The sequence below is a fragment of the Carassius auratus genome, chromosome 5 (genome assembly GCF_003368295.1).
Source record: "Carassius auratus strain Wakin chromosome 5, ASM336829v1, whole genome shotgun sequence".
Taxonomy (NCBI): Eukaryota; Metazoa; Chordata; class Actinopteri; order Cypriniformes; family Cyprinidae; genus Carassius; species Carassius auratus.
The window spans coordinates 411416-427569 of NC_039247.1; the positions used below are offsets into that span (position 1 = coordinate 411416).

General features: G+C 35.6%; 1 protein-coding gene across 1 annotated transcript in view; it reads right to left on the reverse strand.

Annotated features, from left to right (window-relative positions):
* Positions 1-60: 60 nt before the first annotated feature.
* Positions 61-16154, reverse strand: part of LOC113086873 (peripheral-type benzodiazepine receptor-associated protein 1-like) — a 45972-nt gene continuing 29878 nt past the window's right edge. The window contains exons 23-33 of the mRNA XM_026255521.1: positions 15231-16013; positions 13163-13259; positions 10717-10847; positions 9511-9679; positions 8117-8185; positions 6358-6411; positions 4962-5062; positions 4817-4892; positions 3883-3887; positions 2504-2623; positions 61-630 (exon numbers count right to left, since the gene is read on the reverse strand). Of these exons, the coding sequence (XP_026111306.1) occupies positions 421-630; positions 2504-2623; positions 3883-3887; positions 4817-4892; positions 4962-5062; positions 6358-6411; positions 8117-8185; positions 9511-9679; positions 10717-10847; positions 13163-13259; positions 15231-16013 (1815 nt within the window). The 3' untranslated portion in view covers positions 61-420. The remainder of the gene's footprint in view (positions 631-2503; positions 2624-3882; positions 3888-4816; positions 4893-4961; positions 5063-6357; positions 6412-8116; positions 8186-9510; positions 9680-10716; positions 10848-13162; positions 13260-15230; positions 16014-16154) is intronic.

Here is a 16154-nt window from a genome sequence, read left to right on the forward strand (position 1 = left end):
TGTAGTGCGAAATATATTTGTAGTGACAAAAAATTATTTTGTCGCCAACCTTCACTTTATTTTAGTGTGGATGATGTTTGTGAACACTAGCAGATGATTAGTTCATGTCTAAATGCGGTTATATTGAAGTAAAGTGTTTATTTAGAATATATCGCTATCTTTTTACTCTTTAAATGAGTATTTTTATAGCTTTTCAACAGGCATTTAATGGGTTTAAACCCATTTCCCGGTTTGCACAAGCATTGCGATTATATTTGAAAGTAAGAAACAGTCTGACACATGAAAGCGCTGGTAAATCTGCGTTATTATGGCAAACATCAGAGAATGAGAACGATTCTCCTACTGGCCGGAGTCGGACACACACTCAAACTGACACCACATACGAGAAAAAGTGCAATCTGTAGATCTTCAGGCTCACAGCTACTCCTTCTTGCTGGAGCCCAGCTTTCTGAAGAGCTTCCTGCCCTTGGAGAAGAAGCCTTTCTTCTTTTTCTCGGACAGGGAGGCGGGCAGAGATGAGCTCAGGGTCGGTTTCTGCTCAGGATTGAGTTCTGGCTGAGCTGGTGGATTCAGGTCTAGCTGAGAGGAGCATACGGAAACAAGATGCTCAGACGACTCTGTCTGGCTCACCTGGGAGAAAAACAGACCAGAAGTGAAGGTGGGCAAGTACCATATTTTTCAGACTATAAGTCGCACCTGAGTATAAGTCGCATCAGTCCAAAAATACGTCATGATGAGGAAAAAAACATATATAAGTCGCACTGGACTATAAGTCGCATTTATTTAGAACCAAGAGAAAACATTACCGTCTGCAGCCGCCAGAGGGCGCTCTATGTCTTCAGTGTAGACTACAGTAACACTGAGCAGCATAGAGCGCCCTCTGGCGGCTGCAGACGGTAATGTTTTCTCTTGGTTCAGTTCTCTTGGTTCATATCAAATTAATTTTGATAAATAAGTCGCACCTGACTGTAAGTCGCAGGACCAGCCAAACTATGAAAAAAAGTGCGACTTATAGTCCGGAAAATACGGTAACTGAGATTTTAATACCATGTCATGTCATTCAAAACAAGAAAAAAGAAAAGAATTAAAATTACACAAGCTGTTTAAATGCACATAAGTGACCCTGGACCACTGTCAATTGTCAATTTTTCGAAATTGAGATTTATAGATCATCTGAAAGCTGAATAAATAATATTTTACACTGATGTATGGTCTGTTAGGATCAGACAATATTTGGATCGATATACAATTACTGGAAAATCTGGAATCTGAGGGTGCAAAAAAAAAATCTAAATATTGAGAAAATCATCTTTAAAGTTGTTCAAATGAATTCTTAGCAATGCATATTACTAATCAAAAATTACGTTTTTATATATTTACAGTAGGGAATTTACAAAATATCTTGGAACATGATTTTTCTTAATATCCTAATGATTTCTGTCATAAAAGAAAAATTTATAATTGTGACCCATGCAATGTATTTTTGGCTATTGCTACAAATATACCCCAGAGACTTAATACTGCTTTTGTGCTGCAGGGACACATATGATAAACATTTGAAAACTGTTTCTGGTAAGTTATTATTTAAGACAGTCATTAAGAAAGCTAAGAGAGTTAACTTTCTACCAATTACATGAGAGTTTATAAAATGAAATAAAATTCAGATTAAAATTAAGTAACATACCAGCCATACAATTTGCTTGAATGACAAATCAAACTCACTGAGGCATGTATCTCACTATGATTTTAAAGGGCTAGTTCAACAAAAAAAATGTAATTCCTGTCATAATTTTCTCAGCCTCATGTAGAACACAAACAAATTATATTTTGAAGAATGTTGGTGTCCAAACCAGGGTTATTATGTAATCTAAAATATGAATAAAACTATAAATAGTCAAAAAGTCAGTCACAGAGGTTTGGAAAAAGAGGTTTGTCTCAGTGTCCTGTTCAGAGTCATATAGTATATATCTATCTTCTAATGGGGCAGAGGAGATGCTAGCGAGGGTTTACTGCAGATCTGTCAAACACTTACGGTCACTGTTTAAAGTGAACACCTCTCCTCTGCTTCTGAAAACCATGCAAAAATAAAACAAACACACATAAGACGACATGCAGAACAAACGACAGCTGGAGAAACTAATGCTGTTAATCAATGACGGACAGAACAGAATGGAAAGAGCATGCAATAATTAAAAGTAATCCATGCAACACACACACAGACACACGTTTGTTTTTGTGTAAAGTGTGTTCATCCCATAGGTGTAATGGTTTTTATAATGTAGAAACTGTATATTCTATGGCCCTTCACCAACCCTACACCTAACCCTAACCCTCACAGGAAACTTTGTGCATTTTTACTTTCTCAAAAAAACCTAATTCTGTATGATGAAGTGTTTTGAAAAATGGGGACATGGGTTATGTCCTCATAAGTCACCCTCTCCTTGTAATACCTGTGTCATACCCATGTCATTATACAGACACACACACACACACACACACACACCTGTGAATCCCTGCGCTTCTCTGTCTCCGTGTGCTCCATCCGCACAGCGTCCTCTTCTGTCTCTGGAAAAGCTTGCAGGAAGTTGGACGGCACGAGGCCTTTGTGTCCATTCAGATCCCCCTGAAACCAACACAAACCCATCATGCATTGCTGTTTGCTCAGTCATTCAGTAATACGTGTTCATGCCCAGAAATACTGAGGTCCCAAAACTGAGCAATTCTGCGATACATTTACACTACATACAGTATGTGCACTTGTCCTGCATTTAATCAATAGCTGAGATAATGATCTTAATTTTAGATAACACTAGACTTTTATTCAGACTTTTTAAACAAGAAAAATTTAATAAAAAATGACATTTGGTTTTGGAATGACAATATTTGAGTGGGTAAATAAAATATATATATATATTTAAAACAGACAATGCATTGATATCACTATAAACAGGAAGCAGACACTTGGGAGGTTTCTTGTCAGATTATTGAAAAAAAAAAAAATCTATTTAAAACGTAGTTATTTGAAATTAAGCTGAAATAAAACTAAATATAAATATTAGATGAAAACCTTAAAATGAAAACTAGAAATGTTGCTCTGGTAATAAGTGAAATAAGTTTAATATAAAGCACATTGTGAAGAATAAAACGAAAGCTTTATCTTAAATAATAAATAAAACCTGAATAGTAATATTTTTTTAATTAATAATAATAACAACAACAACAAAACAAAAAAAAAATGAATAAAAATATCAAAAGCACATTAATTATTAAAACTAAAATTTAAAAGTTCTTATTTATAAATGTATATAAAAAGGCAATTCAAAATAAAATTTCAACATGTACTAATGCATTTTTAAAATCAAAACTTAGCTAATATGAACTAACAATGATCAAGTGGATTTTTATTAACTAACATTACATAAATTATTCATAAAAGTTGTAAAAAAAAAAAACGAATTGGTCTAAGGAAGGCTATTTTAAAGTGTTATCAAAACTAAAAGTATGTATAATAATACTTAATAATATTATAAATAAAGGAGGAGACGAATTAAGAGAAATTGTTAAAGAAACAAAAAATATTGTAAATATTTAAAGTTCATTAAATGAATTCATAATATGCACACACTCATTCTTAACCTAATGTGCACGCATCCCTGGATATTTCGATCATAACACAGGCAAACATTAAATGTTTAGCTACATGCATCTATCTCACTGTTAGTGTGTTAAAACTCAATCTCTGTGCTGAAATTCATGCTCGGCTAGTTTAAAAGCAATGCATTACAATATTGTGTTACTCCATAAAAAAGCAACTAAGTGGGTTACTTCGATACTTTTAATGAAAAGTAATGCATTAATTACTTTTGCATTACTTTTTGTTACCTGGTCTGGACACAGTTTGCGACGTGGAAAAGGACTATAACACTTTTGTGACGCGTCTGTGTCTCATAATTATTCATGAGCCGGCTGTTTTCTTATCCTGGGAGAACATGCTTGGCTTAATTATACACGACAACATGTGTGACACGCTTCAGACTGTGAGCATTGCGTACATTAACAGAGAAATGTTCATGGATGCAAGACTTTTTTGTTTTTGAGTCCAGCACAAATGCAGTTCATGCACTTAGTGAGTGTAACTTGATGCAACCAATCAAAAGGCTTATATAAACGCTGCAAAATAAGTTGGTGCAACAGCGAGTTCATTTATGTTTTCGATGCAGAGTGCACATGCAAATGGCATACATTTATTCATGTTTTTAACTGAATGTGGGTGAAATGAAACTGCTTGAATCAAACTGAAGCTGTGTGTTGCCCGTCTCCCCTCTTCAGCGCATCACGCCCACTTTTTTGTGCATTATTCAAAATTGTGCTGAGAACTAACCGGTGCCAAAACAGGGGGTTTCATGACCCTCTAAAGGCCCTTTGACACCAAAAGTGAAATGAATCAGCCTCAGGCTGAAGGAATGCACCTTACTTCCAATTTCTCAGTGAATAAATGGAAAAACAAAGTAACTTGCATTACTTATTTGAAAAAGTAACTCAGATATTTTGTTGTACATTTAAAAGCAATGGGTTACTTCTCAATGTTAAATTAAATATATTAAAATTAAATAAATTAAATTTAAGCATTTAGCAAACGCTTTTATCCAACACAACTTACAGTGCATTCAGGCTAACATTTTTTACCTAACATGTTCCCCGGGGAATCGAACCCACAACCTTGTGCAACTAACACAAAGCAAAAAAAACCCTCAATGAATGTGTCATTGAACAAACCTTTGACTCTATTTATTATCAATATATTAAAAAGACAGACTCACATAGTAGAAGCCGTCGTCGTCCATGTCACCGAGCACATAGATGACGTCGCCTGCGCTGAAGGTCAGTTCAGCCTGGAGAAACCCATCATTAGACTACTGTAGACTAGTATAGGGAGCTGTCTGTCATAGCTATAATGTCACCTCTATGTCTGCATTAGGAGAGCTCTCTCTCGGGTCGTAATCAAAGATGGCCACCATCCTGCGAGGTCTGGAGCTCCCCATCGGGCCGGAGCGACTGAGGTCTGCAAGTCAAACACAACATCTTTAAAGATCCTAATTTGGAAATGAAGCAGAGAAAGTGCCAGAAATGCCAGAAAATACATATACACGAAATGACAATTATATCACATAATCTATCAGATTCAGAATGAGCTTTATTCTCCAAGTGTGTGTTTTTCGAGGAGCTCTACATACATACCTCTACAACATGCAGAACACAAAGAACATTTAAATAAGACTATTTATTTTTTGCTTTTGATGTCATATTTATTCTAGAATTTTGTGCATTATTTACAACTATGTTAATATTTGCTGTTTATTTGATTGAATTATTAATAGCCATTTTGTCCAGATTGACAATTTTAATTAATTAATTTAATTGATATATTTATTTGCATGATATATTTATATTTATTTGCATTTGCATATTTTGCAATATATTTATTATATTTTTATTTACATGTAGATTACATGGTTAGAAAAAAAAATCTGCATAAAAGCCTTATTATTTAAAAAGTTAGTCATAAACTTGATAAAATATAGAATATAATATACATGCATCAGTCAAACTTTTGAAGTAATTACTGTGTAGAAAAATTATTTAATTTTGTGAAATGTTATTACAATTTAAAACAACTGTTTTCTATTTGAAATGTATTTTAAAATGTAATTTATTCCTGTGATCAAAGCTGAATTTTTCAGCATCATTACTCCAGTCTTCAGGGTCGTAACGGTTGCTGAAAATTCAGCTTTTCATCACATAAATTAATTATATATTCAAATATATTCAAACCAAAAACTGTTATTTTAACTTGTAATAATATTTCACAATATTACTGATTTACTTAAGATTTTACGCATTAATGTATAAAGTTAGACTACAATTCATACCAGAACACAACTAGCTGTAGTGAAACCCATCAGTCATCAGTTTCAGGTCAACAAGTGACACGGCAGGGGAATCGTTTAAAGACAATCTAGCTGTGCAAGTTAATTAAACCATTAAATAAATGGTTCAGAGACAGACATGAAAGAAACTCGGTCGCATTTGTGTAAAAAAACACTTCTGGTAAACCTCCTGCATGATAAACAGACGAGAAAGGCACTTAATGACACTGTTCAAGAGAAACACTTTTACGTTCGTGACAGAAATGACATGCAAAGTGAAGTAAGACAGAAGAGATGAGCAGAGCTGTCAAATGAGAGACTGAAAGATGATTAGTGGTTAGATCAGAGACGAGGATGATTTAACAGGACATGCTGTTAAACTGTCAGTCACATGCGGCTGGAAACAGGACGGGACAGGAGGAGCTCAAACCTTGACTTGAGCAGTCGACAGCAGACGTGTCGTCCAACACCGCAGCCGACTCCACTGGAGAAGGACAAAAGTGGGCGGGAGGGAAGGATTAGACACAATCTGATTGGCTGCCTGACCTTGACTGACACTTGGGCTCATGAGGACGAAACAAAACAACCAGCCACACAAGCCTTGAGGTTATGAGTGCAGCATTCGTGAACTACACACACACACACACACACACACACACACACACAGGAAGTCATCTTCACAGAGATGGTGAGCTGACCAAAGGGGACAGTGAGTCCAAACATTAGAAAACACTAGAACATAGAAATCATTCCAGGTTCAACACAAGCTACGTTTGACAGCGTTTGTGACACTGTCAGTTAACACAAAAATATAAAATCACTATAAAATAAATTCACTATAGCGAGACAGAGGAGGTAGATGATTACTAAACATTATTATTATTTAAATTTTCAGCTCCTTTTTTTCTAAAAAGTAAAACAGCATTTGAGGCATAAAGTTAATTATCCCAAGTTCTTTTAGATTGTATACAATTATTATTTTTATATATTTTATTCATTTATTTATTTATTATTATTATTATTCATTTATCTTGAAATAATAGCATTTAATATATTATTTATGTATTATTAATATTATTATTATTATAGTTTGGAAAATAGTATTTGTGAAAGTCAGTTTTTACTTACTACTATAATGCTTTTATGTGTAAATTTATCTATTTATTTAGTGTTTTTCAGCTTATTTATCAAAACAAAAGTCAATTACCACAATAAATATATTAAATATTAAATATAAATATTATATTATTTACATATATATATATATTTTTTTTTTTTTTTTTTTTTCAACAAGAAAAAAAAAGCATTTGTGGCATAATGGCAATATATATTCAATTTAAATTTACATTTTAATATTTTAATATTTTAATATTTTAATATTTTAATATTTTAATTAAATTAAATTAAATTAAATTAAATTAAATTAAATTAAATTAAATTAAATTAAATTAAATTATTTAATTAAATTAAATTTAATTAAATTTAATTAAATGCAATTAAATTAAATTTATGCATTTAGTAGACGCTTTTATCCAAAGCAACTTACAGTGCATTAAGGCTATCAATTTTTTACCTATCATGTGTTCCCAGGGAATCGAACCCACAACCTTGCGCTACCAATTGAGCCACAGGAAAACATACATATACACACACACACACACACACACACACACACACACACACACACACACACATATATATATATATATATATATATATATATATATATATATATATATGATTGTTATTATTATTAGCCTATTTGTTTTTTCAGGGTCCTTTTTGTCTATAAAAGAGAAAAACAGCAGTTACAGTTCTAATAATTATTAGACATAAATTAATGTGATTGATTCACATGCCATTGTAATTTAAATGTTTTAGAAGTGTTATTTTTTAGTGGCCTTGTTAATAGACTTGAGCATGATATTTTTGGTTTATACCGTTTTTCTTATATTTTGATGCATCAGTTTTTTACACTAACATGCACTGAATCACACACAATAAGACCAGGAACATTTATTTAGAAAGTAACTAAAAGGTTAATTTTACGTTTTTGCGATTCATAAATAAAACTAGTGAGACTCAGTATATCTAATGTTTTATTCGGCCTTTGGTCAGAGTTCCTGATGCAGAAGCAGAAAGCTGATGGGAGTGAGTTCAGCAAACCAAACGCAGGTGAAATCACACACCTTTCTTGGAGCGTCTAGGTTTCGGCGGCGCAGTGGGACGGTGTGGAAGCTGTGCATGTAAGCGGGCGTCTTTATGACATTTAAACAGGACACGTGGAAAAAAAAGACAAGTAGCAGACAAGAATGAATGAGAAGCGAAAGAAAAGCAAAAACAAGAATAAGAATAAGCATCAGCAATGAGGTGCCACAGTGAGAGAGGAGGAAAGAGCTGATCCACTCCTGCAGCAAAGCATCCTGGGAAACCAGATCCATAATATGCACATACACTTCACTTCACAACTTCATTAGGCTTATGACTTTTTTTTATTTTTTACATCATTTTGTGCTATTCATTTCTTCACATGCAACACTTTTTAAGGCAAGACACTACCAGTGAAAAGTAAAAAATGCTTAACTAATAAATGTCACTATACTTTCACAGTTAATTAATCACACTGCTTTAAGACAAGCTGAAATATGCTAATAAATGACACATTATAATATAATTAAATATGCACTCATTTACATATATATTTCCAGAACACTGGACGAAGCCAGGTTAAAAATCTTGGTAATTTCATTCACATTTTAATGTTTTTTTTTTCTATTTTTATTACTCTGTAAATCAGAAAATACTGTCAAAATACAGAAAAAAAAAATAATTTCACCATGTTTTTAGGGATAAAATATTGGATAAATATGAATCAGGTGAATAATATGTAAAAATTCAGTACATATTTCCCAATATAGATAGGAATATAAGTGCTGCTTAAGTGGAAAAAAAATTTATTTGATTATCGTTTAACGATATAAATTGTAACTGAAATCTAAAGACACAAATACATAAAGTTTTCTAAAACAAACATTCAAATCTTTATGGAGGTTTTCTTTCCACTAGTCTGAAAAAGATATGTTATGGAATCAAAACTGCCAAAGATAAAAAAAATAAAAATTGACTAATGCATGAAAAAGAAATGGTTTTGCAAAAAAAAAAAAACACTGCATGTATCTTTATGGATTACATAAAAGCACTGCTATCATTTAAAGACTTGATTTTAAGTTCCTCAAAGCTGTGAGCTGGAAACATATTTTAAAGCTCGTGTCTACAGATGTGATTCTAGCTATGCTGAAATGTCAGCTGCGGCTGGTTTTCACGGCTTGTTCGTTGAACGATTACAGGGAGTTAAGAGATTTATTTTTATTTTAGAAACAAATAATGTGACCTCAAATAAATGTGAGTCAGACTACAGCTCTGCTCCAAAACCTAGTCAGTTTTCTATCTAGACAGCACTTTGTGAGGCTAGGCAGCGACGCTATGCTAATGCTTCCGAATGATTACAGCTGAGTTTGATGTTAGCATATGCTCCGGAATCAAAAAGAACATTGCACACACAGGTATTTTGTGATAAACATACCTATCTTCTCTATCGACGCCTCGGTGGAGAGGAAGCCTTGCTTCAGGAGCTGGTCTCTGGTCTCCTCATCATCAACCTGGATCTCTGAAACCATGTTACACGGCACTAAGCCACGACGGCCACCCACCTCGCCTCGGTAGAAACCATCTGCATCTTTGTCCCCATAAACCTGCGGAGCAGAAACACTGCAACTTTACTCTGTTTTAGATGCTTTATGAACAACAAAATCGTGTTTTCTGTGAATTATAATAAGGTTTTGCACTACAGGTGCACATTATGTAGGCTAATGTGGGTGAGAATTTACAGTGTGTAAGCATTTCTGTCTATGCAGTTTTACCTATAAAGCCTACTTTATAAAATTTATAAGGCCTCAACCTGACCTTTTATCAAAATAAGTATTTAAATCTAATCTTACGAAGACATTTATTGGCACATATAGAGTGATGGCTTATATTAATATAATTGTATGTAAGTATCTGCTCATTTATTTACATAACAATCATCAGAATTTCATAAATTTTTGGTCATATCACCATATGCACCAATTTGCATATTTCTGCTTATTTTGGGCATCTGAATAAAACTGATCATACTATATAAACTTGTATCATACTATATGCATAAAACCCTGATGTATCAAATATGTGACCCTGGAACACAAAACCAGTCTAAAGTGTAATTTTTTCGAAATTGAGATATATACATCATCTGAAAGCTGCATAAATAATCTTTCCATCGATGTATGGTTTGTTAGGATCGGACAATATTTGTCTGAGATACAACTATTTGAAAATCTGGAATCTGAGGGTGCAAAAAAATGTAAATATTTAGAAAATCATCTTTAAAGCTGTTTAAATGTATTCTTATCTATGCATATTACTAATCAAAAAATAAGTTTTGATATATTTATGGTAGAAAATGAAACAAGATCTTTACTTAATATCCTAATGATTTTTGGCATAAAAGAAAAACCTATTTTGATCCAAATCAAGTTTTTTTTGGCTATTGCTAAAACTATACCAAAGCATATGCTCCAGGGTCACATATGATTCAAAACATAAAACATATATTCAATTCAATTCTTTTGTCCAAAGGTTGAGTTTAAACTGTTCCACATCTATTATTGACTATTATTTCACATGTCATGCTTTACAAGGTTAAAGAATAACAAATGCATGTGTGAAATCACTTCAAACTGAGTCATACCTTGATAATCTGGCCCTCTTTAAAGGGAAGCTCCTCTTCAGCAGCGTCAGGATTGGGGGACATGAATGCAGGATCATACGGGAAGAGGGCAACAAACACTCTCACCTCATCTTCTCCAGATGTTCTGGGCTCTGTATCACCAAGGAGCAAACACAAACTGGTCAAGAAATTATTTCACAGGACATGTCATGTGACTTACACCTCTAGGATTTATGCAGCAACACACTGGTGGTCGATCTGGACATGTCATGCCTTTATCACATTTTGGAAAGCTGAATTCATGACGCTTGGGAATCATTACTGTCAGTAACCTAATGCTTGTGGTCATCCCTGCCTGAAAACCATAATGGTGCGGCCCAGGCGTGTCCTTAAGTGAGGTAATCATACTAAAACCTCCTGATCCTAAGCTGCCATGAGCCGCTACAGAAACGTGTGCACATGATTCATCCATACAGAGTGAGAACGACAGGAAGAAAGACAAAAGTAAGTAGATAAAAGTGTCTACTTAATGGATAAATGCAACTGCAAAGATAAAAGTAAATGTATAGCAAAGCACAAAAGCACCAAAACGCCACTGTAAAGGAAATGATGGTTACTTTATATTACTCAAGTATCCATGAATGCAAATTTATGGGTTTTCAATTAAAGGTGCTGTAGGTAACTTTTGTAAAAATATATTTTTTACATATTTGTTAAACCTGTCATTATGTCCTGACAGTAGAATATGAGACAGATAATCTGTGAAAAAATCAAGCTCCTCTGGCTCCTCCCAGTGTCCTATTGCCATTTGCAGAAACTCCATCGCTCCCGGTAAAAAACAACCAATCAGAGCTGCGGTCCGTAACTTTGTTTGTGTTCAAAATGTAGAAAAATGTATATAATAAGCGAGTACACCATGAATCCATTTTCCAAACCGTGTTTTTGGCTTGTCCTGAATCACTAGGGTGCACCTATAATAAGTGTTTATATTCGGACTATTTTAGATTGCTTCGGGGATACCGCGGCGGAGTAACCCAGTACCTTTGTGATTCTTCATAGACATAAACAGAGAGAAGTAGTTCCGGCTACGATGTTCTTCCGCAAGACGCAAGCAGTTCTGTTTATTAACCGCTAGAGCGTCAAAAGTTACCTACCGCAGCTTTAAATTAAATGTCTGATCACATCAAAAAGTAACAGCACTCTTCAACAAGCCAGTTCTGAATATATTACATGGCAAACTTTACACGGATAGTTCACCCATAAATGAAAATTACCCCATGATTTACTCTCCCTCAAGTCATCCTAAGTGTATATGGCTTTGTTCTTTCAGACGAATACAATCAGAGTTATATATAAAAAAATATCCTGGCTCTTCCCAGCTTTAAAATGGCAGTGAATGCATATTTCTTGTTAATAGTCCAAAAGAAGTCCAATAAAGCGCATACATCCATTGTAAAAAGTGTCCCACACGGCTCCGGGGGACGAATAAAGGCCTCCTAAAGCAAATCAATTCATTTTTGCAAGGAAAATATCCATATTTAAAAGTTTATAAATCTTTCATAAAAGTTTGATGATGTAGGATGTTGTCGTAGCTTAAGGTCCGCTGAGAATTTGATAGTCTCGCGAGAAACAATGCTTGTTTACAGGAGCAAAGGAAGCAAAGTCTCCTTACTTTAGCAAAGGAAAACCAGTCTCCTCTTGCCTTATGTCGAAATCCTCTGACATTTTTCTTTACAAATCCTCATTTTGTGCTTCTAATTCGTGCTTTAATTTTCCTCTCTCCTCTCCTCTTCCGCATTTGTCACTTTTCACTGGACCTTACACTTCGTCCTACATCATCCGCCGGAATGAACTCGCGTACGACAGTAAGCGGAAGGTTATTTATGATTTATAAAGTTTCAAAGATGGGTATTTTTCTTATAAAAACAGATCGATTTGCTTCAGGAGGACTTTATTTACCCCCTGGAACCATGTGAGGCACTATTTTTTCTTGGATTGATGCGCTTTATTGGACTTCTTTCAGACTATTGATAAAAAAAAACACCCATTCACTGTCATTATAAAGCTTGGAAGAGCCAGGACATTTTTTTATATGACTCAGATTGGATGAAACAATAATGTCATATACACCAATAATGTCTTGAGTGCGAGTAAATAACGGGGTAATTTTCATTTTTTGGGTGAACTATCCCTTTACTACTTTGTGTTCAGAGGTTTGATCAAATCACTAACCCTAAGAATGAGCAAAAAAAGAGTAAAACAGCCTCATAGAACACAACTAATTAGTTTTAAGCAAAACAGAAGTCTCAATTGAGACTAAGCTAAATACATGTGTCGGTTTAGCTAAAACTATGTTTGAAGAAGAATGGTTAAGAGCAGTTTTAAGATGGGTTGGTTGGCAAGACTCAGAAATGGATAAATGAGAGAGAGAGAGAGAGAGAGAGAGAGGGAAGTGAGAAAGTCTTACCTCTGTGCAGTCTAATTTCAGAGCGTGGCGATTTTGGAGTGACATCGCACCACATTGCACCTGGATCTGCCAACGATGCTTCTCTTCCACCTGCCTCCTGGTTTTCGAGAGACAAACAGTTAGATAATGACACATGTGGGATTCAGCCACTGACTTATATCATAGTAACACTTCATATTAGTGAACACACATTCACTTTATCCTTGATAAACTTCTAATTTGCTGCTTACTGATAGCAAGCAAGGTAGTTGTTTGCAGTAGTTATGTTTAGGTATATGCCAGGGTTGAGAGATCTAGAATATTGTCATGTCAAATAAGGGATTAATATGTCCTTTATAAGTACTAATAAACAGCCAATATGCTAGTAAAATACATGCTAATAAGCAACTAGTTAATAGTGAATAGTGTTCTCTAATCTAACGTGTTACCAACATCGCAGTGCAACAACTGAAACATCACACAATCTGGTTTAAATCAGGTCAAGATTGTGGTTATGATGCGATTCAACATTCACTCCCCCACCTTCACATTTGTAACATTTGCAGTACACAGTATTACTGTGTCCAGCTTACTTTGCTTAGCTTGCTACCTGTTAACCAAAAGGCCTGAAATGGTTTACACAACTATATGCAAAAGCTTCTAGCCATTGTCAATGGACCAAACATCTGTATCTGCACACCAGAGTATTTAAAGAAGCCACATATAAACACAATATGAAGTTCTGGCTTCTTAGGCTAATTGCAAATAGCAAATGTTTTTTTTTTTACTGAATTAGCAATTAGCCCGGAGCCCTGAAATACACACAAGTGAAAAAAGCCATTGCTCAAGCAACATTTGATACCAGATCAACAGAAGCAGCAATTGGGGTTGTTCTTTGTAGCAACACAGTGGATTTATGAGAACAAACAGGAGATCCCTGTGCAAGCACAACATACAGTTACATACAGTCCAGTCTCTACTTTAACTGCTCAAGCAGTCTCTGGACAACCTTGAATATGTGGGTTGGAAGAATCCCAGTTGTATAAAGGAAAGGAGATGCACTACAGCAAGTAAAACTACTGAGCAATAATGCACAGCCAACTGAACACTGGGAAGAATAAGATGTAGGACAAATGCATAGAGCAGCTACACAACTACAAACACGAAGATGCTTCGACTAGAGACTGGGTAAAAGGGTGTAGGGTACAAAGTCAACTGCAAGGAGAATAAAGTACAGGCTTAAACCTTTTGCATCCACAGTGAAACTAGTGTTGGAGAGTCATTGTATACTTGTTGTAATCCCATATGCCACGATAGCTGCCAGTATTTGATAAATGAATCCATTTGAAATGTTAGCTCCATGTAGAGTTGGGAATAAATAACTATATAATCTATTTTTTTTTTTTCATTTTTTGTCTTTCAGTTACACTAATGGGATAGTTCACCCCAATTTTTTTATTCTGTTATTAATTACTCAACCTCATGTTGTTCCAAACACACAAAACCTTTGTTCATCTTCGGAACACAAATTAAGATATTTTTGATGAAATCCAAGAGCTTTCTGACCCTCCATAGACAGCAAGGTAACTACCACGTCCAAGGCCCAGACATGTGACCAGAACATCAACAAAATTGTCCATGTGACATCATTGATTCAACCGTAATTTTACGAAGCTATGATAATCTCTCAGTACCTTAAGATTGCTATTGCTAACTCCAACAATAACTCCAACTCTGGCCCTTGAGGTCCACTTTCCTGCAGATTTTAGCTCCAACCTTAATCAAACACACTTGAAACAGCTAATCAAGGTCTTCAGGATTAGAGGCAAGTGAGTTTGTTCAAAGTTGGAGCTAAACTCTGCAGGAGAGTGGACCTTGAGGGCCAGAGTTGAGAACCCCAGCTCTAAGTCTTCCAACAAGTTACAGTGAACTGATCAGAATAGTGACAGATGTGAGACTTTTCTTCTCTTTCAGGACGCAAAAGGTTTTAGCCATGCCCTAAATGGATGGGCAGGCTATGAAAAAAGATCATCTAAAGGGAAAGATGGCTGTGTTACAACAGGAGATGGATGGACAGAGGATAACCCACCCATGAGCGGCTGCTTGGAAGCAGCTCTGGCTGGGGTCTGCATTTCAGGGGCAAGTGCTGGTACTCATTGTTACTGCCTTCCACCCACCACTCCGAGCTCATTTGGTCTAACACCACTTCTCCAGGATCAAACAGCTGATGCTCCTCGTCATTATCGGTTCCATACTCTACGTCAATCTCTGTTGAGCGTCCAGTGGGCGACTTCACACGGTGTATGGTCTTGCTAAGTAAATACGGTCCCTGCACTGTTCCTGAAGTCATCTGGCTACGGAGCAAGGCTTCTCTCCTGAGTCGGTCGCCATGGCCTTTGTGTGGTTTGCGGCGTGCAGCCACACTAACAGAACTAGGCCCAGCATACAGACTACTGTCAGAGTCCTCTTCCTCCTCTTCCTCTTCCTCATCCATATAGCTGATGGTGTCCACGGTGTCAGCGTAATGCACTCTGGGTCTAGTCCTGACTTGTGCAGTCCCTTTGCACCTCTCTACGGGCGAATCAGATTCCATTTTATGTCTACGATTGTTTGGAGAATGTCGTCGACTCTCGTGTCCACACTGACGGCTCTTGCCAGAAGCAGTCCGGCCTGGGGAAGATCTAGAGTGGGATTCCGATTCAGTGTTGTCTTCCTCTTCTGTAACTTCTGGAATGCTGAAGAGCTGCTTGTTGTGGTAGGCTTGAGGAGGGAGCTTTATAATCCTCTCTAAAATGTCTTCATCACTGTCAGTTTCCCACATTTCAGACTGGGGTTGTTTTAGAGGAGCATTGGGAGTTACCAGAGTAGGAAAGGAGCAAGGTGATAGTTCAAGAACACACAGACGAGGCAAAAGTTTCGTTCGGTGGCAAAAGTGGAAAGTGGAATAAAACGAGAAAAAGAAACAAGAAAATTAAAATGCAACAGAGGAAATATAAGAACAGAAAAAACCTAA